This window comes from Salvelinus fontinalis, chromosome 37 (genome assembly GCF_029448725.1).
Source record: "Salvelinus fontinalis isolate EN_2023a chromosome 37, ASM2944872v1, whole genome shotgun sequence".
NCBI classification, from domain to species: domain Eukaryota; kingdom Metazoa; phylum Chordata; class Actinopteri; order Salmoniformes; family Salmonidae; genus Salvelinus; species Salvelinus fontinalis.
In genome coordinates, this window is record NC_074701.1 from 24,772,596 (window position 1) to 24,798,982 (window position 26,387).

At 41.7% G+C, this 26,387-nt stretch overlaps 2 protein-coding genes across 4 annotated transcripts in view; one reads left to right on the top strand and one right to left on the bottom strand.

The window, feature by feature from the left end:
- The window catches only part of ccser2a (coiled-coil serine-rich protein 2a), an 86,490-nt gene extending 77,259 nt beyond the window's left edge, over window positions 1-9,231 (bottom strand). For 2 of the 3 annotated variants that reach the window (XM_055902514.1, XM_055902513.1), the window contains exon 1: window positions 8,594-9,231. The gene's annotated coding sequence lies outside the window, so the exon portion shown is untranslated. The remainder of the gene's footprint in view (window positions 1-8,593) is intronic. The other variant, XM_055902512.1, reaches the window with a different exon arrangement.
- The window catches only part of LOC129835939 (SPARC-like), a 44,094-nt gene extending 17,959 nt beyond the window's left edge, over window positions 1-26,135 (top strand). The window contains exons 2-9 of the mRNA XM_055901634.1: window positions 14,455-14,512; window positions 16,229-16,301; window positions 18,139-18,250; window positions 18,353-18,471; window positions 18,574-18,728; window positions 19,262-19,374; window positions 23,731-23,825; window positions 24,125-26,135. Of these exons, the coding sequence (XP_055757609.1) occupies window positions 14,455-14,512; window positions 16,229-16,301; window positions 18,139-18,250; window positions 18,353-18,471; window positions 18,574-18,728; window positions 19,262-19,374; window positions 23,731-23,825; window positions 24,125-24,180 (781 nt within the window). The 3' untranslated portion in view covers window positions 24,181-26,135. The remainder of the gene's footprint in view (window positions 1-14,454; window positions 14,513-16,228; window positions 16,302-18,138; window positions 18,251-18,352; window positions 18,472-18,573; window positions 18,729-19,261; window positions 19,375-23,730; window positions 23,826-24,124) is intronic.
- Window positions 26,136-26,387: the final 252 nt, after the last annotated feature.

Genomic DNA, 26,387 nt, shown 5'->3' on the forward strand with positions numbered 1-26,387 from the left:
GCTCAAGGCGTGCTATTCACTTTCCTCCAGTATTTATTTAGCAAGCGTGATAACACATCACTCCCGACAAACACAAGCAAAAACTTCATACATCTAACACTAGAGATCTGAAGTATGGCATGGAAATGAGACTATTTTTCAGTCTGATCAACTGTAGGCTACTATCAACAGCAGCTGCATAGTCTAGCCTACTACAGTATGCGCCCTGTCCCTCTAGCCAGGGTAAACAAAGCGGTGACGCTGTGTATTTATAGTCCATTTGATTGTGAGAAAATGTGAATGGGATCAAATTTGGTTTAAATTCAAACATGGGCTGACTAGGCAACCTAGACTTTTTCAATCCAAAATGCTTAACTGGAATTAATCAATAATCACAATAGCTGACATAGATTGAGTAAATATTTATTAGGCCTACAGTTGCACAGGGCAGAACTGCACAATGTCAACCTGGATGAAGCAAGCTCAGCCCTGTGAGTTTTATTGTCCAATCATGATGCTTTCTCTGTGTATAGAAAACCCTGTTCTTTAAAATATAATTCATATGTACAAGTACAAAGCTGCTACAGTTTGACAGGGTTTTTATATTCCCCAAGGTGTGGAGTTTTTCTAAACCATGTGACCTGATTCTAAAAACTTTGGTCCCATCATAGCCCATATTAAACCTTTTTACAACAGATTAATCATGTCATACCATATAAGATCCAGGGTTTTACCTGGGTAGATTACCAGATCATGAAAATCTATTGGACCCAGAATAGTTTTTCCGCCACTAAGGCTGTAGCGGTCATGACATTTTGTCAGCCGGTGATTGTCATGCAAATAACTACCGGTCTCACGGTAATTGATCGTTAATTAACATAAACACGTTTAGCATCTCCTGGCTTCCATGCATAGCCTACAAGCCACAGAAGCACACCGTTGGAACATCTACATTTTTTACGTTTTTTAAAAAGCCTACACCATCACAATATATCCATGATTTATTTTAGGTCTAAAGAAACATGATATGAAGAAAATGTTGCCTATTTCAGAAGAACAGAATAGCATATTTTGAGTTGTCCTTATGTTAGGCCCTGATCTGGCTACGCCATATGGCTGTGGGCTACACTAGTTAATTTAGCTGACAAGATTTGCTTAGAATTCTGTGGCATTATTTTATAGTATGAATAATAGAATTGAACATAGCCAAATAAAATAGAAAGTATATTTTCTACAAATGATTTCTGAGGGAATGCGCACATGAGGCTATTCTGTGTTGAGCAGTTAACAGAGAAACAGATGCTGCTATATGCTTAATTTAGAGTTTGTCGTAGCTGAATCAGAATTAGTTAGGTAACATAGATAAATAAGATATTTTATTTACTTTCATACTATGCAGAATATCAGAAAGGGAGAAGGGCTCCACTATGTCTGTACGCTAGTCACTCCCTTCTTTTCCCATTGGGGGGAGGAGTATGGAAGTGTCTGGAATCATTGTATTTCCCGTCTCATACTGTTGAACTTATCTTTCATGGTATATGACCTAGAGAATCACTCCCCTTTCTGAGCTTGTCCAGGAGGGGGTGTATTTGAGATGGGAGTATCTAGAATTGACAATTGATATATGCCATTGGATGAGGTAATGTTTTGGTCCTAAGTGGTACCAAGAACGAGATTAGAACCTCGGTTAAAGAGACCAAACTGAACAATAATTTATAGCTAATGCTATAAATTATGGGATACTCCTCTTTCGAGTAAAAGGTTCTTTGTGAACTGTTCCTAAGATCTGTGTTTCGTCATGTGAGTTGAGATGGGTGTGTCTTGGCTATAAATGATACTAAGAATTGTTTTGTAGGGACTCTCAGAGAATTAATCTGAGGGTCAAAAGGGCTATGGTGAAGCTCATATACTTAAAGATTGACGTTATAATATAACTCTGACTTGTGTGTGGTTTGCTCTCTCATCACATAGTAATACAGGAAATTACCACAACAAGTTATTTATTTAACAAGTTATTAATCCCTGAGCTGACAAGGTAAAAATCTGTTGTTCCGTCCCTGAACAAGGCAGTTAACCCACTGGCTGCATAATGCGACGAGTGATGATTTGAAAAAAGTTGCATGAAAGACATGAGCTCTGCTCTGTTTCTTGTGCAGCCTGAACACCAGTGGAGGCTCCTCAGAGGAGTAAGGGGAGGACTTCTTAGTGAAATTCATAAAAATAAAAAGTTAAACATTAAAAAAGTTATTATTTTTAGATAAAACTATACTAAATATATTCAAGTAATCAAATAATTTTTTACGACACACTGTTTTGCAATGAAGGTCTACAGTAGCGTCACGACTTCCGCCGAAGTTGGTCCCTCTCCTTGTTCGATCCACTTTTCATTTTCCATTGGTTTTGTCTTGTCTTCCATCACACCTGGTTCCAATTCCATCAATTACATGTTGTGTATTTAACCCTCTGTTCCCCCCCATGTCGTTGTCCGTAATTGTTTATTGTAGTGCTTGTGCACAGTATGCTGGTGATTACCGGGTTTTGTTTGACCCATTTCATGTATTGTTCTGTTGACGGTGGTTTACGTTTATTAAACACCACTGTTGTAAATCAGTTTTCGCTCTCTTGCGCCTGACTTCTCTGCCGTCAGTACGCACCTCATTACAAGTAGCCTCAGTAGCACTCTGTAGGGTAGCACCATGGTGTAGTCGGATGAGAGCTAGCTTCTGTCCTCCTCTGGGTACATTGACTTCTATACAAAATCTAGGAGACTCATGGTTCTCAACCCCTTCCATAGACTTACACAGTAATTATGTCAACTTCTGGAGGACTTCAACCTATCAGAGCTCTTGCAGCATGAATTGACATGTCGTCCATCCAATCAAAGGATCAGAAAATTAATCTAGGTCTTAAACCATAAGCTACAGCTGGCTAGCACTGCAGTGCATAAACTGTGGTGAGTTGTTGATTTAAAAAGAGAAATACAGTAGTTAAAAAGTTTGAACAAGGGCCTCCCGGGTAGCGCAGTGGTCTAGGGCACTGCATCGGAGCACTAGCTGCGCCACCTGTCTCTGGGTTCGCGCCCAGGCTCTGTCGCAGCCGGCCGCGACCGGGAGGTCCGTGGGGCGACGCACAATTGGCCCAGATCGCGCTCCAGCGACTCCTGTGGCGGGCCGGGCGCGCTAACCAAGGGGGCCAGGTGCACGGTGTTACCTCCGACACATTGATGCGGCTGGCTTCCGGGTTGGAGGCGCGCTGTGTTAAGAAGCAGTGCGGCTTGGTTGGGTTGTGCTTCGGAGGACGCATGGCTTTCGACCTTCGTCTCTCCCGAGCCCGTACGGGAGTTGTAGCGATGAGACAAGATAGTAATTACTAGCGATTGGATACCACGAAAATTGGGGAGAAAAGGGGGTAAAATTTTAAAAAATATATAAAAAAAATAATAATAATAATAAGTTTGAACAAATTGACTTCTTCCTAAATTAAGGAGAAGCAAGAGAGAAAGAGCTATATTTGGATTTATTATTTTTATTTATTTGTACTTTCACTTAGCTAGCCAATTCAGCTAGCTAGTTTAGTCTACTCAAACACCCAGCTCAAACAGAGAGGGATACTATGTTAGCTAGCTGGCTGTGGCTATCCAACACTGGAACTCTTCCAAGTCATGGTAAGCTTTAAGTTTTATAAATGTATTGCCAAAGGGGCCCGCAGGTGTAACTGAAAAACTGTTTCTTACTGTACACTGTACTGCATGATTGTAGCGGGTTTACTAACACATTAGTTCTAGTAGTTCTAGTTGACTATGATGTGACAACTATGTAGGCTGTGTGTAGCTCTTAGCGGTCATGATATGAAGGTTTGGCTTGGAAAGTTGTTTTTTCGCCTGGTCAAAGATAGCGGATTTGTTGTGCACTGAAGTCCACAAGCGAAGGGAAAAGGTGAAAGGAGGAGAATGTGTAGATAGTTGTGAGAAGGAATTATATAAACAATGAGGAAAGGGATTGTGCTGTTTTTATGTGGCTGCTATGAAAGTGAACTGTTTACGTGTGATCAACGAAAAACATTTCTTAAACGGAAGCAACCGGAGTGAAAAAGGGATAAACATACCTGAATTTGTCTAATAGAAACTCTCATTTGCAACTGTTGGACTAATGATTACGTCCTAGATTAGCAGGCAAGCGTGTGCAAGGCAGTATTGAACATGTCACTGTCTGTCACCTTGATAACTCAAAATTCTCTTGACCTTTGCACCTACATTGTAAACTTTAATTATTAGGCTAGGTCGTAGCAACATCATGATGGGTACAGGGAAAATGTGAGGAACATGTAAGAGCCTAAACCTATTGATGTTACATTGAGAGGGGTGAATGGAATATGAATGACAGTCATTCAATACGCTGTGATAGAAATAAGGCCATGCTCATAAAGAAAATCATCTTAAAAGGCACCGACCACCACCGCTGCACAGACTTCATCAAATCAAATTGTATTAGTCACATGCGCCGAATACAACAGGTGTAGACTTTACAGTGAAATGCTTACTTACGAGCCCATAAACAACAGTGCAGTTTAAAAAAATACAGATAAGTATAAAAAATAAAAGTAACAAGTAATTAAAGTACAGCAGTAAAATAACAATAGCGAGACTATATACAGGGGGGTACAGACTCAATGTGCGGGGGCACCGGTTAGTTGAGGTAATATGTACACGTAGGTAGAGTTATTAAAGTGACTATGCATTGATGATAACAACAGAGCGTAGCAGTGGTGTAAAAGAGGGGGGGGGGGGGGGGGGGGGGGGCAATGCAAATAGTCTGGGTAGCCATTTGATTAGGTGTTCAGGAGTCTTATGACTTGGGGGGATAGAAGCTGTTTCGAAGCCTCTTGACCTAGACCTGATGCTCCGGTACCGCTTGCCATGCGGTAACAGAGAGAACAGTCTATGACTAGGGTGGCTGGAGGCTTTGACATTTTTCAGGGGCCTTCCTCTGACACCGCCTGGTATAGAGGTCCTGGATGGCAGGAAGATTGGCCCCAGTGATGTACTGAGCCGTTCGCACTACCCTCTGTAGCACCTTGCGGTCGGAGGCCGAGCAGTTGCCATACCAGGCAGTGATGCAACCAGTCAGGATGCTCTCGATGGTGCAGCTATAGATCCTCAAAAGTTTCTGAGGACCCATGCCAAATCTTTTCAGTCTCCTGAGGGGGAATAGGTTTTGTCGTGCCCTCTTCATGACTGTCTTGGTGTACTTGGACCATGTTAGTTTGTTTGTGATGTGGACACCAAGGAACTTGAAGCCCTCAACCTGCTCCAATGCAGCACCGTCCTGTAGTCCACAATAATTTCCTTTGTCTTGATCACATTGAGGGAGAGGTTGTTGTCCTGGCACCACACGGTCAAGTCTCTGACCTCCTGCCTATAGCCTGTCTCATCGTTGTCTGTGATCAGGACTACCACTGTTGTGTCATCGGCAAACTTAATGATGGTATTGGAGTCGTGCCTGGCCATGCAGTCATGAGTGAACAGGGAGCACAGGACGGGACTGAGCACGCACCCCTGAGGAGCTCCAGTGTTGAGGATCAGTGTGGCGGATGTGTTGTTACCTACCCTTTCCACCTGGGGGCGGCCCGTCAGGAAGTCCTGAATCCAGTTGCAGAGGGAGGTGTTTACTCCCAGGGTCCTTAGCTTAGTGATGAGCTTTGAGGGCACTATGGTGTTTAACGCTGAGCTGTAGTCAATGAATAGCATTCTCACATAGGTGTTCCTTTAGTCCAGGTGGGAAAGGGCAGTGTGGAATGCAATAGAGATTGCATCTGTGGATCTGTTGGGGCGGTATGCAAATTAGAGTGGGTCTAGGGTTACTGGGATAATGGTGTGATGTGAGCCATGACCAGCCTTTCAAAGCACTTCATGGCTACAGATGTGAGTGCTATGGGTCAGTAGTCATTTAGGCAGGTTACCTTAGTGTTCTTGGGCACAGGCACTATGGTGGTCTGATTAAAACGTTGGTATTACAGACTTGGACAGGGAGAGGTTGAAAATGTCAGTGAAGACACTTGCCAGTTGGTCAGCTCATGCTCGCAGTACACGTCCTGGTAATCCTTGTGAATGCTGACCTCTTTAAAGGTCTTACTCACATTAGCTGCGGAGAGCATGATCACACAGTCTTCCGGAACAGCTGGTGCTCTCATGCATGTGTCAGTGCCATTTGCCTCGAAGCGAGCATAGTAGTTTAGCTCATCTGGTAGGCTTGTGTCACTGGGCAGCTCTCAGCTGTGCTTCCCCTCATAGTCTGTCATGGTTTGCAAGCCCTGCCACATCCGACGAGCATCAGAGTCGGTGTAGTACGATTCGATCTTAGTCCTTTATTGACACTTTGCCTGTTTGATGGTTCGTCGGAGGGCATAGTGGGATTTCTTATAAGATTCCGGGTACGAGTCCTGCTCCTTGAAAGCTGCAGCTTTAGCCTTTAGCTCAGTGTGGATGTTGCCTGTAATCCATGGCTTCTGGTTGGGGTATGTACGTATGGTCGCTGTGGCGACAACATCATCAATGCACTTATTGATGAAGCCAATGACTGATGTGGTGTACCCCTCAATGCCATCGGAGGAATCCCAGAACATATTCCAGTCTGTGCTAGCAAAACAGTCCTGTAGCTTAGCATCTGCTTCATCCGACCACTTTTTTATTGATCTAGTCACTGGTGCTTCCTGCTTAAATTTTTGCTTGTAAGCAGGAATCAGGAGGATAGAATTATGGTCAGATTTGCCAACTGGAGGGAGCGCCGCCTCTGGGTGAGCGTCATCTTGTTTGCTTATGGCGGAATATAGCTCATTCAGTGCTGTGTTAGTGCCAGCCTCTGACTGTGGTGGTATGTAAAACAGCTACGAAAAATACAGATGAAAACTCTCTAGGTAGATAGAGTATCTCATGATAAACTGTAGACCACACTAACTCAGGCGAGCAATAGCTCGAGACTTCCTTAGATATTGTGCACCAGTTGTTATTTACAAAAATACATAGTCCGCCGCCTCTTGTCTTATCATACGCTGCTGTTCTATCCTGCAGGTACAGCGTACAACCAGCCAGCTGTATGTTGATAGTGTAGCTGTTCAGCCATGACTCCGTGAAGCATAAGATATTACAGTTTTGAATGTCCCGTTGGTAGTTTAATCTTCCGCATAGGTAATCGATTTTATTCTCCAAAGATTGCACGTTTGCCAGCAGAATGGAAGGAAGTGGGGGTTTATTCGATCGCCTACGAATTCTCAGAAGGCAGCCTGCCCTCTGGGCCTGTTGCCGAGAAAGTAGTATATCATTCGCGTCGGGCTCGTCAGACTCGTTAAAGGAAAAAAAGGATTCTGCCAGTCCATGGTGAGTAATCGCAGTCCTGATGTCCATTAGTTATTTTCGGTCATAAGAGACGGTAGCGGCAACATGATGTACAAAATAGGTAAAAAAATAAGTTACAAACATCCCAAATAAACAAATAAAAAAACACAATCGGTTGGGGACACGTAAAACATCTGCCTTCTTCTACGGCGCAATTTTATCAGTCTCTCATTCACAATTTGACAAGCACTTGATAATATTCTCACCCATCAGACTATTCTTAATTTAATCTGGTCTTTACATTTAGCCTATAGGTGGAATTATTTTTAATTTAGAATGGCCCACCTCTGGATGGATGAGAGAGCACACTAGGTTGACATGAGTTATGAATCATGGCACGACCCAGAAGACTACCTCTAATTATATACTGGGTGGTTCGAGCCCTGAATGCTGATTGGCTGACAGCTGTGGTATATCAGACTGTATACCACGAGTATGACCAAACATTTATTTTTACTACTCTAATTATGTTGTTAACCAGTTTATAATAGCAATAAGGCACCTTGGGGGTTTGTGATATATGGGTAATATACCATGCATGGCTAAGGGCTGTATCCAGGCACTACACGTTGCGTCATACATAAGAACAGCCCTTAGCCGTGGTATACTGGCCATATACCACACCTCCTCTGGCCTTATTGCCTAATAATAAACTGGGTGGTTTGAGCAATGAATGCTAATTAGCTGAAAGTCGTGGTATTTACCACAAGTATGACAAAACATATTTGTACTGTTCTAATTACATTAGCAACCAGTTTATAAGAGCAATAAAGCACCTAGGGGGTTTATGGTATACGGCCAATATACCACGGCTAAGGGCTGTATCCAGGCACTTTGTGTTGCGTGCATTAGAACAGCCCTTAGCCATGGTATATTGGCCATATACCTGTACCCCCACATGCTTATTGCTTAAATATACCAGTGACTAAACACAACAGTGATGAGAGACAGAGAACAACCATTTGAGCCATTGCAATGAGTCAAGTTCTGATTCTATGCCCATTCTAGAAAATATTACATAAATTAATTTACAAGTAATCCATGTATTGTACTTTATATTCCTTACTCTTCTACAGAAGGACTCAAATGATTACCCTGAGTAATGACTTCTGTTATTTACATGTTATTGTGGTTATCAGAAAAGTACTACAGAGTAGTAGACAAATGGTACATTTTGAATTAGTATAGTGATAAACTTTTTTTTTAAGTAAAATGGACTCCTACCTGGAAGAACAGAATTATGAAGTTATTCCGTCAGGTTTACTAGGGTCCACGGTCCAAGGAAGGCAAGTGTCAGATGAAGGCAGTGGCTGTCCTGAAGTTGAAGTTATCCTCTTGGTATCACCATCGCCAAGTTTGTTTCTCTATGTAAGAACAGTTTTCTTTAGAATTTGAACAATAAGTGGAAAACGCAACAACAAAAAATGGCAGAAAGAGAATTAAACCGCATTTTCTCACTAAAGCCTTCTAAACTATTCTTGTTGTTCAAGAAAACATTATCTTGAGTCTTGACGTTGAAATGTGGTTAAAATTCAATTATTGAAATATGCCTAATGTAAAGAACCTTGTAAATAACCCCAGGTTTCGCTATAAACTCGTCCCCAGACACTTCCGCTTTTCGGCGCAATAGCCTGGGGACGAGGTTAGTTGCACTTTAGTCATGACAAACGCAAACTACAGCATTATTTTGTCAACACCGATACAATGTAATGATAACGTCGAATGATGTTCGGAAGCAACAGTCATACATATCCACGTGTCCGTGCCGTCAAATAATTCAAACGTCCATCAGAAAACAGTTCAGCGGAATTCTCAAAGGAGATTAGATGCATGATGCTTTATCATTCCAGCATCCTCTTCTACTCGATGGGCGGAGCGTTCAGACGTCACCTGGACCTCAATAGAGTCCCGCGGCGGAGGTGTCATAATACCCATAAAACCTAGCAGTCAAACAGGGAAATGGTTCCAATCGTTTTTCCACCTTTAATTTTTCCCATAAGATATTTCAGAAACACTTAAATATAATGTCTGTGTTTCGTGTAGGCTTACCATGGCATGACGTTTTGACAACCATGTACTTCTCTCTTGGACAAGATTACTTTTATCAATATACTCAGCTCTATTTACTCTCAGATTTGAAAATGCTAATTGATATCAAAGTAGACATGCAAAACTACAAATCCCTGCAAGCTCCTGCACATGATCTCTAGCTGACACCTTTGCTAGCAGGTATTGTGTGAATGTAAAATTTGAACAAAACAGTTTACAGAATTGTCCATTTGAAGAAATGTTGCCAATTTATTAATTACTACATTTAGCTAACATTAGATAATTAATCCAGAGATTCTAACCTTTGCCTTGATTCAGCAGTCTCGAACCGATCATCATGGCATTTGTAGTTCTTTATGATAGCCACATTAGCAGCTAATCAGCTTTTCATTTTTGGGGGGTAAATACAGGTGAATATATTGATAAAAGTCACCTTGTCATAGAGAGATTCACACGGTTATCAAAACATCACGCCAGGGTAAGTCTACACAAAACACAGCCCTTATTTTAGTGTTTCTAAAATCCCCTATGGGAAAAATGAGTGTGGTAAAATGATTGGAACCATTTCCCTGTTTGACCACTAGGTTTTATGAGTATTATGAGTATTATTACCAAAATATTATTACCAAAATACTCCGAGTAATATTATTCATGGGCAATATTTTGGGTGGCAGGTAGCCTAGTGGTTAGAGTGTTGGGTGTTGGGCCAGTAACCAAAAGGTATCTGGATCAAATCCCCAAGCTGACAGGGTAAAATGTGTAATTTTGCCCCTGAACAAGGCAGTGTTCCCCGGTAGGCTGTCATTGTAATTAAGAATTTGTTCTTAACTGACTTGCCTAGTTAAATTTAAAAAATATTTAAAAAATTATGACTCATGTTGTGGTACTCTATGGCTTGGCAACATCTCTAATCTCAACGTGTGAGATAACAAGTGATGCAAATTATTTCATTTTAGTAGAACCCCCATTTGGAAGGTTCGATAACAAAAGTAAAAGCGGTTAGAAATGTTGCATATCTTTCCCAATTTGAATAACTAGTCCACATGATCGACAGGAGTCATGATTCATGTTTTTCTGCCTTCCCAAGCTTCGACCTCAGTCATTCGGATCATTTCTGCACATAAATAATCTCAAACGTTCCTGTATACGTCCCTACCATGGTCCCTACCCCCCACCTTCTCTCTTTCTCTCTAGCTCGCTCTCTCTCACTCGCACACACAGACACACACACACACATACACAGTATATGACTCCTTCTCTTCTCACATCAATACACGTACACTGAACAGTTTTCAGAGGGATAAAAGTGCATGTTTTCGTTCCACTCTTAGCAGTTACCTCTCAAATCCCCTTTGATGATCATCCATGTGAAGGGAAGCTTCTCTTCATGACATTTTAATCTAGTGAGAAACCTGAGAGCTCTCCGGTCTAAACGTTTACAACCAATAAACGAAGGGAAGAACTTACATTCGAATAGAAAATACAATCATAAAAATGGAGGTACTGTTGTGGGATCATGAACAGTACAATAAACCAAGTTATTCATGTTATGATATGTCTAATAAAATCTGTATAGTGGTCATGCATCACAATGACCACTAGGTGACAGTGTTAAGCTTCTGACATCGCCCCCTAGTCAGTCAGTCATCTCCCCATTCACTATCTTCAGCCCCCAACAAACTGTGTAAAGTGTGTCCCTTTATAAGGACTGAGGAAAATATTGGATGTTCATACCTAGAAGTTTCTCTGAAAACTGAGAAAAGCAATTGCTAGGGGCATCATATGTTTGTCCATTGTGATTATAACACTCCCAGGACCTCTATACCAGGAGCTGTCAGAGGAAGGCCCTAAAATTGGTCTAAGACTCCAGCCACCCAAATCATAGACTGTACTCTCTGCTGCCGCACAGCAAGTTGTACCGATGCACCAAGTCTGGAACCAACAGGACCCTGAACAGCTTCTACCCTCAAGCCATAAGACTGCTAAATAGTTAGTTAAATAGTTAACCAAATAGCTTCTTGGAGTATCTGCATTGACCCTATTTGCACAAACTTTTTTGACTCCTCACATATGCTGCTGCTACTGTTTATTATCTATCCTGTTGCCTAGTCATTCTATTCCTAGTTGTATATACAGTTGAAGTCGGGAGTTTACATACACTTAGGTTGGAGTCATTAAAACTCGTTTTTCAACCACTCCACAAATTTCTTGTTAATAAACTATAGTTTTGGAAAGTCGGTTAGGACATCTACTTTGTGCATGACACAAGTATTTTTCCAACAATTGTTTACAGACAGATTATTTAATTTATAATTAACTTTAACTGTATCACAATTCCCGTGGGTCAGAAGTTTACATACACTAAGTTGACTGTGTCTTTAAACAGCTTGGAAAATTCCAGAAAATGATATCACAGCTTTAGAAGCTTTTGATAAGCTAATTGATATTATTTGAGTCAATTGGAGGTGTACATGTGGATGTATTTCAAGGCCTACCTTCAAACTCAGTGCCTCTTTGCTTGACATCATGGGAAAATCCAAAGAAATCAGCCAAGACCTCAGAAAAAAAAGTGTAGACCTCCATAAGTCTGGTTCATCCTTGGGAGCAATTTCCAAACGCCTTAAGGTACCACGTTCATCTGTACAAACAATAGTACGCAAGTTTAAACACCATGGGACCACACAGCCATCATACCGCTCAAGAAGGAGACGCGTTCGGTCTCCTAGAGATGAACGTATTTTGGTGCGAAAAGTGCAAATCAATCCCAGAACAACAGCAAAGGACCTTGTGAAGATGCTGGATTAAACAGGTACAAAAGTATCTATATCCACAGTAAAACGAGTCCTATATCGACATAACCTGAAAGGCCGCTCAGCAAGGAAGAAGCCACTGCTCCAAAAGTGACATAAAAAAGTTAGACTACGGTTTGCAACTGCACATGGGGACAAAGATTGTACTTTTTGGAGGAATTTCCTCTGGTCTGATGAAACAAAAATATAACTGTTTGGCCATAATGACCATTGATATGTTTGGAGGAAAATGGGGAAGGCTTGCAAGCCGAAGAACACCATCCAAACCGTGAAGCACGGGGGTGGCAGCATCATGTTGTGGGGGTGCTTTGCTGCAGGAGGGACTGGTGTACTTCACAAAATAGATGGCATCATGAGGGAGGAAAATTATGTGAATTTATTGAAGCAACATCTCAAGACATCAGTCAGGAAGTTAAAGCTTGGTCGCAAATGGGTCTTCCAACTGGACAAATACCCCAAGCATACTTCCAAAGTTGTGGCAAAATGGCTTAAGGACAACAAAGTCAAGGTATTGGAGTGGCCATCACAAAGCCCTGACCTCAATCCTATAGAAAATGTGTGGGCAGAACTGAAAAAGCGTGTGCAAGCAAGGTAGCCTACAAACCTGACTCAGTTACACCAGCTCTGTCAGGAGGAATGGGCCAAAATTCACCCACCTTATTGTAGGAAGCTTGTGGAAGGCTACCCGAAATGTTTGACCCAAGTTAAACAATTTAAAGGCAATGCTACCAAATACTAATTGAGTGTATGTAAACCTCTGACCCACTGGGAATGTGATGAAAGAAATAAAAGCTTAAATAAATAATTCTCTCTACTATTATTCCAACATTTCACATTCTTAAAATCAAGTGGTGATCCTAACTGACCTAAGACAGGGATTTTTAAATAGGATTAAATGTCAGGAATTGTAAAAAACTGAGTTTAAATGAATTTGGCTAAGGTGTATGTAAACTTCTGACTCCAACTGTACATATCTACATCAATTACCTCGTACCCCTACACATAGACTCGGTACTAACCCCTGTATATACCAAAGTTATCGTTACTCATTGTGTATTGTATTTATTATTACGTGTTATTACTTTTCTATTATTTCTCTGTTTTCTTTCTCTGCATTGTTGGTAAGTGTAAGCATTTCGCTGTTTGTCTACTACACCTGTTGTATCAGACGGCTACAGTATCACGGTCCGCTAATACTAGTAATTGTTTTATTCTTCTAATTTTTCTGGTTTTTGCTGCAGCACTCTCAGCACCCCTACTTCCCGCGGCTATTAGGAAAGGGGAACTGGTTCTCATTGAGGCTGGCAGTTCATCACAGACACATACATTTACAGGCCAGAGCACACATGGATTCAGCCAATACATCTCTCTCTCTCTCTCTCTTTACATCATAAGTCAAATCAAACCCCCTAATAAACACTCTCACAACACCTACTGTCTGTCTGAATTGCATTTTCTGTTTTCATCTAATTGATTGATTGACTGACTGACTGACTGAAGGTGCATATATTTTCTCTGAGTATTTTGGTCTGCTGATGTGGCCTATAAACAGGGGGCTATTGTGAACTGAAGATTAAGAGGAGGAGGTAGAAAGGAGGGGAGAGGAGGGGCAGATAAGGCAGGATTGTAAGAATAGGAGATCAAATAAAAGGAGGGAGAAAGTATAGGCAGCAGAACTTAAAAACAGATACCTTTAAGGAACGGGTGTAAAGGAGAGGGAAAGATATGTAGCTGGCAAGACACAGAACAGCAAGCGGAATAGCAATAGAGGATAGAAGCAAGCGAAACTGGTAAGATTTCTGAAGCTGTCTGGGAAAATGACTTGTTCCATATAATGACTTCCTCTGTTGATGGCTAATGTCCTCCTGTCCATGTAACTCAATCTGTCTCCTACAGCACAGTAATTGGAAATGATTGCTTTCTTTTGACTGAGCCTCATTGTTTTTTTCTGGATTATTGGAATGACTGGTGAATAATGGAGGGAAATTACACCAAATAAGAAAATATGTGTATGTTGTCCAAGCATATATTGACAATCTCAAAGTTATATTTCTCTTTCACTCTTCCGTAAGGGTTATTTTACAGTGAATCACATGAAAGGAAATTGTTTTATTTAATTCATTTGATATACAAGTAGTATACATACATTGGCCATGTCACTGAAATAGTTCTGTTTGGTTTATTTCTCCTGCAGGACTGTTAGCAACTCTCTTCTCTCGCGTTCAGCCTGACTATGAACCTGCTCTACCTGCTGGCCCTGGCTTTTCACCCTGACCTGGCCATGGTGAGTATAACCTTTCTCCTCATTACATTAGGAGGCTGGGACCTGTTCAGGAGAGTGCAATGTTACAGAAGGTTCAGACAGAAATGTTACAGAAGATTGTAGAACAGATATAATTGTTTGTCTGTCACAGTCTATGGTCTGTCATGTCGAATAGTGAATGTTGTCAGCTCTATTCATTATATATCTATCTGCAACGTTCTACATTTTTGATCTCGTTAAATACGTCCCAAGTAGGACGGAAAGTTGGGACTTTTATACCTTGAAGAATGTTCATAGACGTCAACGCATACTTTTATATCCGGCCAGGCACCTGGTAAAAGTGTGTGTATAGCTGAGGAAATCACTTGGTATGTCAAAACAACTGAAGGAAAAATAGTAGGGCTTTACTGAAATAGGACAACCTTTCATGTAGCATACACATTGAGAAATTTTCCCACATGTTGGAATGAGTTGGAGATAAATCAACATTCCTCTGTTTGTTATTGAGATGGATTTGAGTTGGAGTTGTTAGGCAATAAATTCATGTTAAAGGAAAACTCCACCCAAAACTAGCTTTTGGTATTTGTGTAATTAGTCCAATGTTAATATAGTAAAAATATATTTTGCATGTCAGCAATCAAGTTTTCAAGATATATCACTTTCAAAATACAGAAATCATATGATGCTAAATGCATCATGCAAGCAGTATTTCTGTATTTTGAAAGTGATATATCTTGAAAACTTGATTGCTGACATGCAAAACATTTTGGGACTATATCAACAATGGACTAATGAAACAATTGGGCTTTGGGAGCTGAAGGAGCTAAAGGAGCTGAGGTCCCAGTATTTTGGGTCACAACCCACTGGGCACAGACGTCAACGTGCATTCCACATTATTTCAACGTAATTTCATTGAAATGACGTGGAAACAATGTTGATTCAACCAGTGTGTGCCCAGTGGGAATGCACCTGTTTCTTATCAGGTGCATTCAGGGCAGATGTGGGTCTGGATCAGACTACAAAGACCATAGTAGTGGATTGAGGATAGCGGGGAATTGGGGGGTTTGGAGCATCCCCCCTTGCAGTGGGGGCTGTTCTATGCCAGTCAGGGTTTCATACACTACAGAGGTTATAGAGGAGACAAGTCATCGATTAACATAGCTTCAATATGAACAGTGAAAGGACTTGAATTGGCTTGAAATTATTTGCTATCAGTGGCAGACTGTCAGGCATGTACAGATTTATCATGGTTGAAGATAAATCTGAAAATTTGGGAGAGGTTCTGACTGTTGCTTGGCCTCTATTTGTCTGAGAACCCAACCACCCAAAATATAATTCAACACAAAAGTCTGTATACAGAACAGAGCAGTTAAGTTGTCTACTCATGTTGAGTGGATAGGCCCTTCTAGAAGAAGAAGAAACGCACACCTATTTAGGCGAGGTGCTGGCTAGCGGAGTAGAACACTTAAAAATAAAGGAGAGCCGCACACTCTAGGAGCTCAGATGCAAAAATGTAATAACCAACGTTTCGACAGACAAGCTGTCTTCATCAGGGTATAATCACAAACACTGCGGGGTGACTCGTTTATATAGTGTCAAACAATATGCTGTACTAATACAGCATTTTCAAAAGAACACAGCATTAAAAGACAAACACATGTTCAAGGTTTATTCCATGTTACAAACTGATAACAGACTGGTCTGTCTCCTTTTGCTGCCGAATTCTATGTGTTTCAGGGTGGCAGAGCCCAGCGCAAACAATGGCAGGCTGAGAGCAGTCTGAGACCATATCTGGGTAGGGTGGACCCAGGTGAGATACAGTTGAAGTTGAAAGTTTACATACACCTTTGGCAAATACATTTAGACTCAGTTTTTCACAATTCCTGACATTTATTCCGAGTAAAAATTCCCTGTCTTAGGTCAGTTAGGATCAACACTTTATTTTAAGAATGTGAAATGTCGGAATAATAGTAGAGAGAACTTATTTCAGCTTTTATTTATTTCATCACATTCCAGGTGGGTCAGAAGTTTACATACACTCAATTAGTATTTAGTAGCATTGCCTTTGAATTGTTTAACTTGGGTCAAACGTTTTGAGTGGCCTTCCACAAGCTTCCCACAATAAGTTGTGTGAATTTTGGCTCATTCCTCCTGACAGAGCTGGTGTAACTGAGTCAGGTTTGTAGGCCTCCTTGCTCGCACACACTTTTTCAGTTCTGCCCACACATTTTCTATAGGATTGAAGTCTGGGCTTTGTGCTGGCCACTCCAATAACTTGACTGTGTTGTCCTTAAGCCATTTTGCCACAACTTTGGAAGTATGCTTGGGGTCATTGTCCATTTGGAAGACCCATTTGCGACCCAGCTTTAACTTCCTGACTGATGTCTTGAGATGTTGCTTCAATAAATTCACATAATTTTCCTCCCTCATGATGCCATCTATTTTGTGAAGCGCACCAGTCCCTCCTGCAGCAAAGCACCCCCGCAACATGATGCTGCCACCCCCGTGCTTCACGGTTGGGATGGTATTCTTCGGCTTGCAAGCCTCCCCTTTTTCCTCCAAACATAACAATGGTCATTATGGCCAAACAGTTCTATTTTGGTTTCATCAGACCAGAGGACATTTCTCCAAAAAGTACAATCTTTGTCCCTAGCAGCAGTGGCTTCTTCCTTGCTTAGCTGCCTTTCAGGTTATGTCGATATAGGACTCGTTTTACTGTGGATATAGATACTTTTGTACCTGTTTAATCCAACATCTTCACAAGGTCCTTTGCTGTTGTTCTGGGATTGATTTGCACTTTTTGCACCAAAGTACGTTCATCTCTAGGAGACAGAACGCGTTTCCTTCCTGAGCAGTATGACGGCTGCGTAGTCCCATGGTGTTTATACTTGCGTACTATTGTTTGTACAGATGAACGTGGTACCTTCAGGCATTTGGAAATTGCTCCCAATGATAAACCTGACTGGTGGTGGTCTACAATTTTTTTTCTGAGGTCTTGGCTGATTTTCTTTTTTTTCCCCATGTTGTCAAGCAAAGAGGCACTGAGTTTGAAGGTAGGCATTGAAATACATTCACAGGTACACCTCCAATTGACTCAAATGATATCAATTAGCCTATCAGAAGCTTCTAAAACCATAACATGATTTTCTGGAATTTTCCAAGCTGTTTATTAAAGGCACAGTCAACTTAGTGTATGTAAACTTCTGACCCACTGGAATTGTGATATAGTGAAATAATCTGTCTGTAAACAATTGTTGGAAAAATTACTTGTGTCATGCATGTTCTAACCGACTTACCAAAACTATAGTTTATGAAGTGGTTGAAAAACGAGTCTTAATGACACCAACCTAAGTGTATGTAAACTTCTGACTTCAACTGTAAGTCTGCCATCATTAACCCTAAAAGCGCCAAATTGGTAATGTTAGCAAAGAGCAAAGAGTCTGTCAAGCAGTAACACTTTCTCTTTTTTTTTTTTTTTTTTTTTTGTTGAAATTTGATGTTTAAAACACATTGACCTTGTTTGTTTAGACTGCAAATAACCCCATTGTAGTTCTGTATCGACTGATTTTATGTTCAAAGCATGAAGTCTCTTCCACCTCCCTCCCTTCCTCCCTCCCTCTCCATTTCTCCATCTATCCATATGCAAGTCCTACTATGTGAGCTTCTGAAGTGTCACAGTCCAATGGGTTCCTGGTGCCAGGTGGTGCAGGACAACGGAGTCCTCTTCCCAAAGTGTGTGTGTCCTAAGACCTGCCCACGGTAGGGCCACACCACAAACGTAATTAAGTTGTATTCAAGTGATAAAGAAAGGTGCCTTGCACTACAGTATGTCATTGTGCTTGTAATGACCTATGTGTGCAGGCAGGGGGCACCAGTGTGCAGTGTTCTGGGAAAGACCTATGGGAACGAGTGTCTGCTGCATAGAGAAGCCTGCCGCAAGAGACGTCACATTGGACTGGCTCATAAAGGGCCTTGTCTGGGTAGGACTCACAAACACACACAGTACTGCAGTACTATACCTACACAATAAGTCTTCTTCAAGACCAGGTTCCACTTCATGCTTGATTATACTTGTTTCCAAGTTTCCAAGGCAAACTGTACAGAGGAGGAGTATGGCCAGTTCCCATACCGCCTCATGGACTGGTTCCTCCTATTGAGTCGCATGGGAGAGTCCTACGCCCCCTACGCCCCGCCTCAGAGCTGCCTGAGCCACGCCCAGCGCTCCCAACTAGCCCAGGTAACAGACAAGACAGAGGAATAGGGCTGGGCTACTCTGGTCCTGGAGGGCTGCAGTGTCTGCAAGATCTACCGCACCTAATTACACTTATCATGAACTAACTTGAGGAGCATGAAGAGCACTTTGATTTGTGTTGTGGTGTGAAATTGTTACAGTTACCGGGAGCAGATGTCATTTAAGGTTTAAAAGATCCTGTGTAGCTTATTGTGTGGTCTTCCACTACTCAGAATGAGGGAGCATTCAGGAACCCCAGTATAAATAGACTTAGTCAATAATCACTAAATGATTCAATAAGAAAGATAACTGGGTGGTAATATTATATCCTCATTCCTGCCTTCCTGACCTCTAGCCCTCCCTTTATTTATTCAATTAAATACATCTTTAACCCAGCTTTGTCCTCCTTCCTCCCTCTCTAGACTCTGTCCATCCTCCTTTTAGGTAAATTGGCATTAGGAGTGCTGGGGTGAATAGCTCATTGTTGTCATTCAATATTCCTCTACTTCGATGTCTCCTCTCTCTCCTGAATTGTATAGCGGAGGTTTGGCCTGCTGGACAAGAACAAGGATGGAAAGCTGAGCCGGAAAGACCTGAGGAAGCTACGCTACAAAAGAATGCCTCTAGAGCACTGTGCTACCTCCTTCTTCCAGTGAGCCCCACTCTGAATACACACTTACACTTAATCTTTCTTGTCCTCTATGCACCACATACAAATGATGACATGTCCAAATCCCATTATGTTTATCCCTGTCTTTATCAGTTGCCAACTGTCAACATCCTTTAATCTCAGTCAATACAGGAAATTAATTCAAATTCAACTGATAATTTGAGAACGTTATGGAAAAATGTGAAATTGGGGGCAATGACCTATTTGTAAAGAGAAGGTCAAATGATGTCCTTAGTGTAAAGGATTAAAATGTCAATCGCCCCCATTCCATGTTGCACCTCCCATCCGCATGTTCTCTCTGCACCCCATCCTCAGCAGACATCCTCTGTGCCAACCCCCTTCCTGTGAGCCCCCCCTCTCCCTCTACTACTCAGCCAACCCACCTCCCCACTCATCACACTCTCCTCTCTATCTCATCCATCCCTCTAACACTCCCTCCTCCATACCCCATGTCCTCATCCCTCTCTTTCCTCCCTACTAAGTCTATCCTCTCTCTCTCCACCCCTCTCCCGCCTCAGTCATAAAGCTGGTGTGTGTTGCCAGTCTGCAGTGACAGGTTTTGTGGGAGTGGGGCTGGCTGGCTCAATGTCAACCTATTCCCAGCAATGATAATGTTTATTACCCACTGTGCTTCCCGCTGTGTGTGGATTAGCACAAATGGAAACGGTACCCTTCAAAGATAATGTTTCTGTGTGGGTGAAGACAAATGTCAGTCTGTTCATATTGTATGCAGATGTGTTTGTTTGCATAAGTCCTTTGTGTTTGTGTGTGTGTCTGCGTGTGTGCATGCATGCATGTGTGTGTGTGTGTGTGTGTGTGTATTTGCAATAGTATATGTTTGTTTGTGTGTATTTGTATTTATTAAGGATCTAAGGCAGCAGCTACTCTTCCTGGTGTGCAGCAACATAAAGGCAGTTATATACATTACATTTCATACCACTTTTCACGACATATTAAGTGTGTGCCTTCAGGCCACTACTCTACTACCGCATATCTACAATACAAAATCCATGTGTGCGTGTGTGTAGAGTGTGTGTGTTATCATGTGTATGCGTGTGTCTGTGCCTGTGTGAGCGTCTCTTCACAGTCCCCGCTGTCCACTGTGTATTTTTATCTGTTTTTGAAATCTGATTCTATTGCTTGCATCAGTTACCTGATGTGGAATAGAGTTCCATGCAGCCATGGCTCTATGTAGTACTGTGTGCCTCCCATAGTCTGTTCTGGACTTTGGGATTGTGAAGAGAACTCTGGCGGTATGTCTTGTGGGGTATGCATGGGTGTCTGAGCTGTGTGCTAGTAGTTTAAACAGACACCTCGGTGCATTCAGCATGTTAATACTTTTTACAAAAACAAGCAGTGATGAAGTCAATATTTCTTCCACTTTGAGCCATAAGAGATTGACATGCATGTTATTAATGTTAGGTCACTGTGTATATTTAAGAGCCATCTTAAATTAAGTTAAACATGTATTGTAAATGTTTATCAGCACAGCATTATGACAGCATTTTCTAAACTGCAGAGCCAATTATAATTTTCCTAAGTCCCTCTTTGTGGCACCTGACCACACAACTGGACAGTAGTCCAGGTGCGACAAAACTAGGGCCTGTAGGACCTGTCTTGTTGATAGTGTTGTTAAGAAGGCAGAGCAATGCTTTATTATGGACAGACTTCTCCCCATCTTAGCTACTGTTTCATCAACATGTTTTGACCATGATTGTTTACAATCCAGGTTTACTCCAAGCAGTTTAGTCACCTCAACTTGCTTAATTTCCACAGTATTCATTGCAAGATTTAGTTGAGGTTTAGGGTTTGGTAAATTGTTTTTCAAAATGGAATGCTTTTAGTTTTTGAAATATATAACTTATTTTTTGCCACCCATTCTGAAACTGACTGCACCTCTTTGTTAAGTGTTGCAGTAAATTCACTCGCTGTGGTAGCTGACGTATAAAGTATAGAGTCATCCGCATATATAGAAACACTGGCTTTACTCAATGTTATAAGTAAATATTGAAAAAGGTACAGAGCCTAGACAGCTGCCCTGGAGAATTCCTGATTCTACCTGGATTATGTTGGTGAGGCTTCCATTAAAGAACACCCTCTGTGTTCTGTTAGATAGGTAACTATTTATCTACAATATAGCAGGGGGTGTAAAGCCATAAAACATATTGTATGACCTTATATACTATATTAGGCCCAGCCTTTTGAACTTTGGTTTTCCTAGATATGGCTACTATATTTTGATCACTACATCTGATGGATTTGGATAACTTTAAAGCAAATTTCTGCAGCATTAGAAAAGATGTGATCAATACATGTTGATGATTTCATTCCTGTGCTGTTTGTAAATACCCTGGTAGGTTGATTGATACCCTGAACCAGGTTGCAGGCACTGGTTACAGTTTGAAGCTTTTTTTTGAGTGGACAGTTTGATGAAAGCCATTCAACGTTAAGGTCACTCAGAAAATATTTCTCTCTGTTGATATCACATACATTATCAAGCATTTCACAAATATTATCCAGACACTAACTGTTAGCATTTGGTGGTCTATAGCATCTTCCCACAAGAATGGGCTTTAGGTGAGGCAGGTGAACATGTAGCCATATTACTTCAACAGTATTTAACAGTAGATCCTCTCTAAGCTTCACAGGAATGTGGTTCTGAATATAGTCTGCAACACCGCCCCTATTGGCATTTCTGTATTTTTTATAACCATGTATTGCTACAACTGTATCATCATCACTGTAAACTCTCCTTCCAGACTCATATTAAACATCTCCAATCCAAAATTAAATCTAGAATCGGCTTCCGATTTCTCAACAAAGCCTCCTTCACTCACGGCGCCAAACATACCCTCGTAAAACTGACTATCCTACCGATCCTCGACTTTGGCGATGTCATTTACAAAATAGCCAATACTCTACTCAGCAAACTGGATGCAGTCTATCACAGTGCCATCCGTTTTGTCACCAAAGCCCCTTATACCACCCACCACTGCGACCTGTATTCTCTAGTCGGCTGGCCCTCGCTGCACACTGGCTCTAGGTCATCTATAAGTCTATGCTAGGTAAAGCTCCGCCTTATCTCAGCTCACTGGTCACCATAACAACACCCACCCGTAGCAAGCGCTCCAGCAGGTATATCTCACTGGTCACCCCCAAAGCCAACACCTCCTTTGGCCGCCTTTCCTTCCAGTTCTCTGCTGCCGATGACTGGAACGAATTGCAAAAATCGCTGAAACTGGAGACTTATTTATTTCCCTCATTTCCCTCATTAACTTAAAACATCAGCTAACCGATTGCTGCAGCTGTACATAGCCCATCTGTAAATAGCCAACCCAATCTACCTACTTTATCCCCATATTGTTTTTATTTACTTTTCTGCTCTTTTGCACACCAGTATTTCTACTTGAACATCCCCATCTATCACTTCAGTGTTAATTTGCTAAATTGTAATTGCTTCGCTACTATGGCTTATTTATTGCATTACCTCCTCATGCCATTTGCACAAACTGTATATAGACTTTATTTTTTCTCTATTGTGTTATTGACTGTACACTTATTTATTCCATGTGTAACTCTGTGTTGTTCTTGTCGCACTGCTTTGCTTTATCTTGGCCAGGTCGCAGTTGTAAATGACAACTCATTCTCAACTAGCCTACCTGGTTAAATAAAGGTGAAATAAATAAAAAATGTAAACATGTATTATTTAAGTGAGTTTCAGAGATAGTCAGAATATGAATGTCGTCAGTTACTAGCAAGTTATTAGTGCCATGAACATTGTTTCTTAGGCTACAGTATGTTAATGTGGGCTATTTTTAGCACTTTTCTGGGATGCTAGATTGTTTGTATTGCTTTACTGGGAAGCCTATCAGCAGTAGACATGACAATGTTATTTATGTTTGAGCTGATACTGCAGGGTGAACTGCACAGTGGGGCAAACCTCCTCAGTGCTGTCAGTATAACTCTGGTTCATAGGCACACAATTACTGTATACAATAGCTGTAGGATCGACAGAGGCATTCAGGGGAGTTAGAGGGACATAAATTAGGTTACTTACATTGTGACTGCCAACACCCCTGGGATAATGTACATTTGCTGCAGCATTACAACAACGACACAATGGTAAGGATTATCTGAGCTGGGCTTGGGTCATTGATAAGTCATTGTCTCAAAGCAGCCTTGAAATGGACAGATTCCAGGGGTCAAGATGATTTGGATGGACTCCGTCATTCCTGTAGAGCATCTTCTGTTTCCAAAAGGTGTCAAAATAAATGTTATTCCAACAGAGCTACAGTAATCCTTTATGTGGTATTGTGTATGTTTATTCTCTGCATACAGGTCGTGTGACCATAACAAGAACAGTAAGGTGACCCTGCATGAATGGGTGTCCTGTCTGGTGGATCGCTCAGAGATCTGGTTCCACAGCTTCATGTGTGGGTCCCTTAACTTCACTATCTAAACTATGCAACATTATCAAATCAAATTGTATTTGTCACATTCTTCGTAAACAACAGGTGTAGACTAACAGTGGAATGAGTACTTACGGGCCCTTCCCAATAACACGTAATAATACAAGTAATAATAAATACACAATGAGCAACGATAACTTGGCCATTACCCTTAAATCCTAGTGAGTCATCTGTTTCGTCTTTAATTGAACTAAATTTGATTACAGCAAATGCTTTGATTACAACAATTGATTATTGCAAATGCTTCTTTCTCTCTCTGACAGCTATGAAAATGGGATCCGGTAAGCTGTGTCCCATGAAGACTGACAACCACCTTTGACCTGGATATGAACACCTCTCCTATCGAATTGTGTATTTATTCCTTGTTACTTCTCATTTTTATCTCTCTGCATTGTTGGGAAGGGCCCGTCAGTAAGCATTTCAATGTTAGTCTACACCTGTTGTTTATGAAGCATGTGACAAATAACATTTGATTTTATTTTAATTTGATTTGTCTACATGTGCATCTGTTTATCAATGCTATCGACATTCTACAATCATCAGCATCAATTAATTATCCACTGCCAGTATCATATTTCCACTACTCCCTCTAACGGTCACACTCAGTACTGCATTTGTTTTTGATTAATGACATCATCTGTTTTGAGAAGTCCACTGTAGATTCGTCTGTGTGGAGAAATGGCCTGTAATAAATGTCTATGAGGCTTGGCTACCCTCTTAGTGTCTAGATGGGGATGGACGGAGGAGAGAGGGGCTCATTAAGAACCAGGAGGACGTGTTGCATGGATCAAGCATTCAATTACTGTGTAAGGAGAGATAGATGGTGAAAGCCTCACAGAGACAATGGGATACTGTGATGGAGGGAGGATGGAGGGAAGAGATAGAAAAGAGATGATGTAAGGAAAGGAAGCTTAGTGTGAGAAGCCGTTACCAGGGAAGGGAACAAGGGATAATAGGGGGAGACAGGGGAAGAAAGAGGAGTGTGGTAATGCACTGTAAACGAAGGAGGGAAATAAGAAAGTGTGTTTATGGAAGGGGGGGTAATGCACTGTATATGGGGAGTAGAGATGGCGGTGGGTAAAGTAATGCATGAAAAATGGATCAGAAATGAGAGAAAGAACAAAAGGGGGATGGAATAGTCTGAGAGAAGTGGGAGAAGAACTGTAACTGAGAAGAGGTTTTATGTTGTAGGAATAGTAGCCATGGCGTATGATATTTGTCAACAGGAAGCAGGAAATGAAGAAATAATGCCCTCTTGTAAGGTCAAAGAGCCAAATCATCAGCCCTTACACAGTCCAGTACATTATTTTGAGATATTTGATCTGATGCCTCAGCTTTTCCACAGCTCTCATTGTGTTTTGTTTCGTCTGTGCGTGTGTGTATTCTAAAAGTTCAATAGGGGATGTGCGTGGCCCGGGGTGGGTTCCTCGGTTCCACTGGTGTCTCTGGATTAATTACCCCTCACATTTTTCTTTGCCGGGAGGAGGAAAGATAGAGAGAGATATTTCAATATTCAACATTAGATACAGATGCTTCTCAGACACGGGGCAACAGAGGCTTGAGATGTGCAATGTGCCCAGATAAACCCCCAAAGAATCAAAACAAGATTTTTTTCCTGATGTCTCAGATTCATTCTCGTCACTTCTGATTAAAACGAGACCACTGGAGGCAGTATCAGAGTTTTAGAAAAGAAGAGAGGAAAAAACAGATGGTGAGAGGAGCTGTAAATGAACAGATATAGGAGCGTGATCGGAGATCAGCCAATTGAGAGCAGGCTGTATGAACTAATGAGTGACCTGCACATCAAGCTGTTAACACAGTCACCACGGCAAGTGGAAAGGAGCTCTGAATACAAATTCCACCCCCCCTTCAATTGCTCCCCATCCCAGGGGACTCGCTCCTTTATCTGTGAAAATGAAATGTGTTGTTGGGGCCACCCCTGGAGGTCCCTGCCTCCCTCCCTCTTTGCGTCTTCATCCCCTACATTAATAGATTCCCACTCATTACCTCAAGACCTCCTGCCCCACCTCCAACTCCACCACCCCCCATCCCCCACACCCAGGGGAGGGTAAAACTGATCCACAGGGCCCCCCTCCTGTCCTGCCCATTGTCTCTCCCCCCTCTATACTTAATCACACTCACCTACAATCTTCTTCTCCTCTTTCTGTTGTCACATGTTGGATGTTGTATAGCTAGATCTTTCACATCCCCCAACCTAACCTTCTCCCCTCCCTGTGGTGATCTGATCTGAGATGGTGAGATAGTGTATGTCTCTGTCTTCCCCCTCCCTCCCTCCCTCTCTCTCTCTCTCTCTCTCTCTCTCTCTCTCTCTCTCTCTCTCTCTCTCTCTCTCTCTCTCTCTCTCCTCTCTCTCTCTCTCTCTCTCTCTCTCTCTCTCTCTCTCTCTCTCTCTCTCTCTCTCTCTCTCTCTCTCTCTCTCTCTCTCTCTCTCTCTCTCTCTCTCTCTCTCTCTCTCTCTCGCTCTCTCTCTCTCTCTCGCTCTCTCTCTCTCTCTCTCTCTCTCTA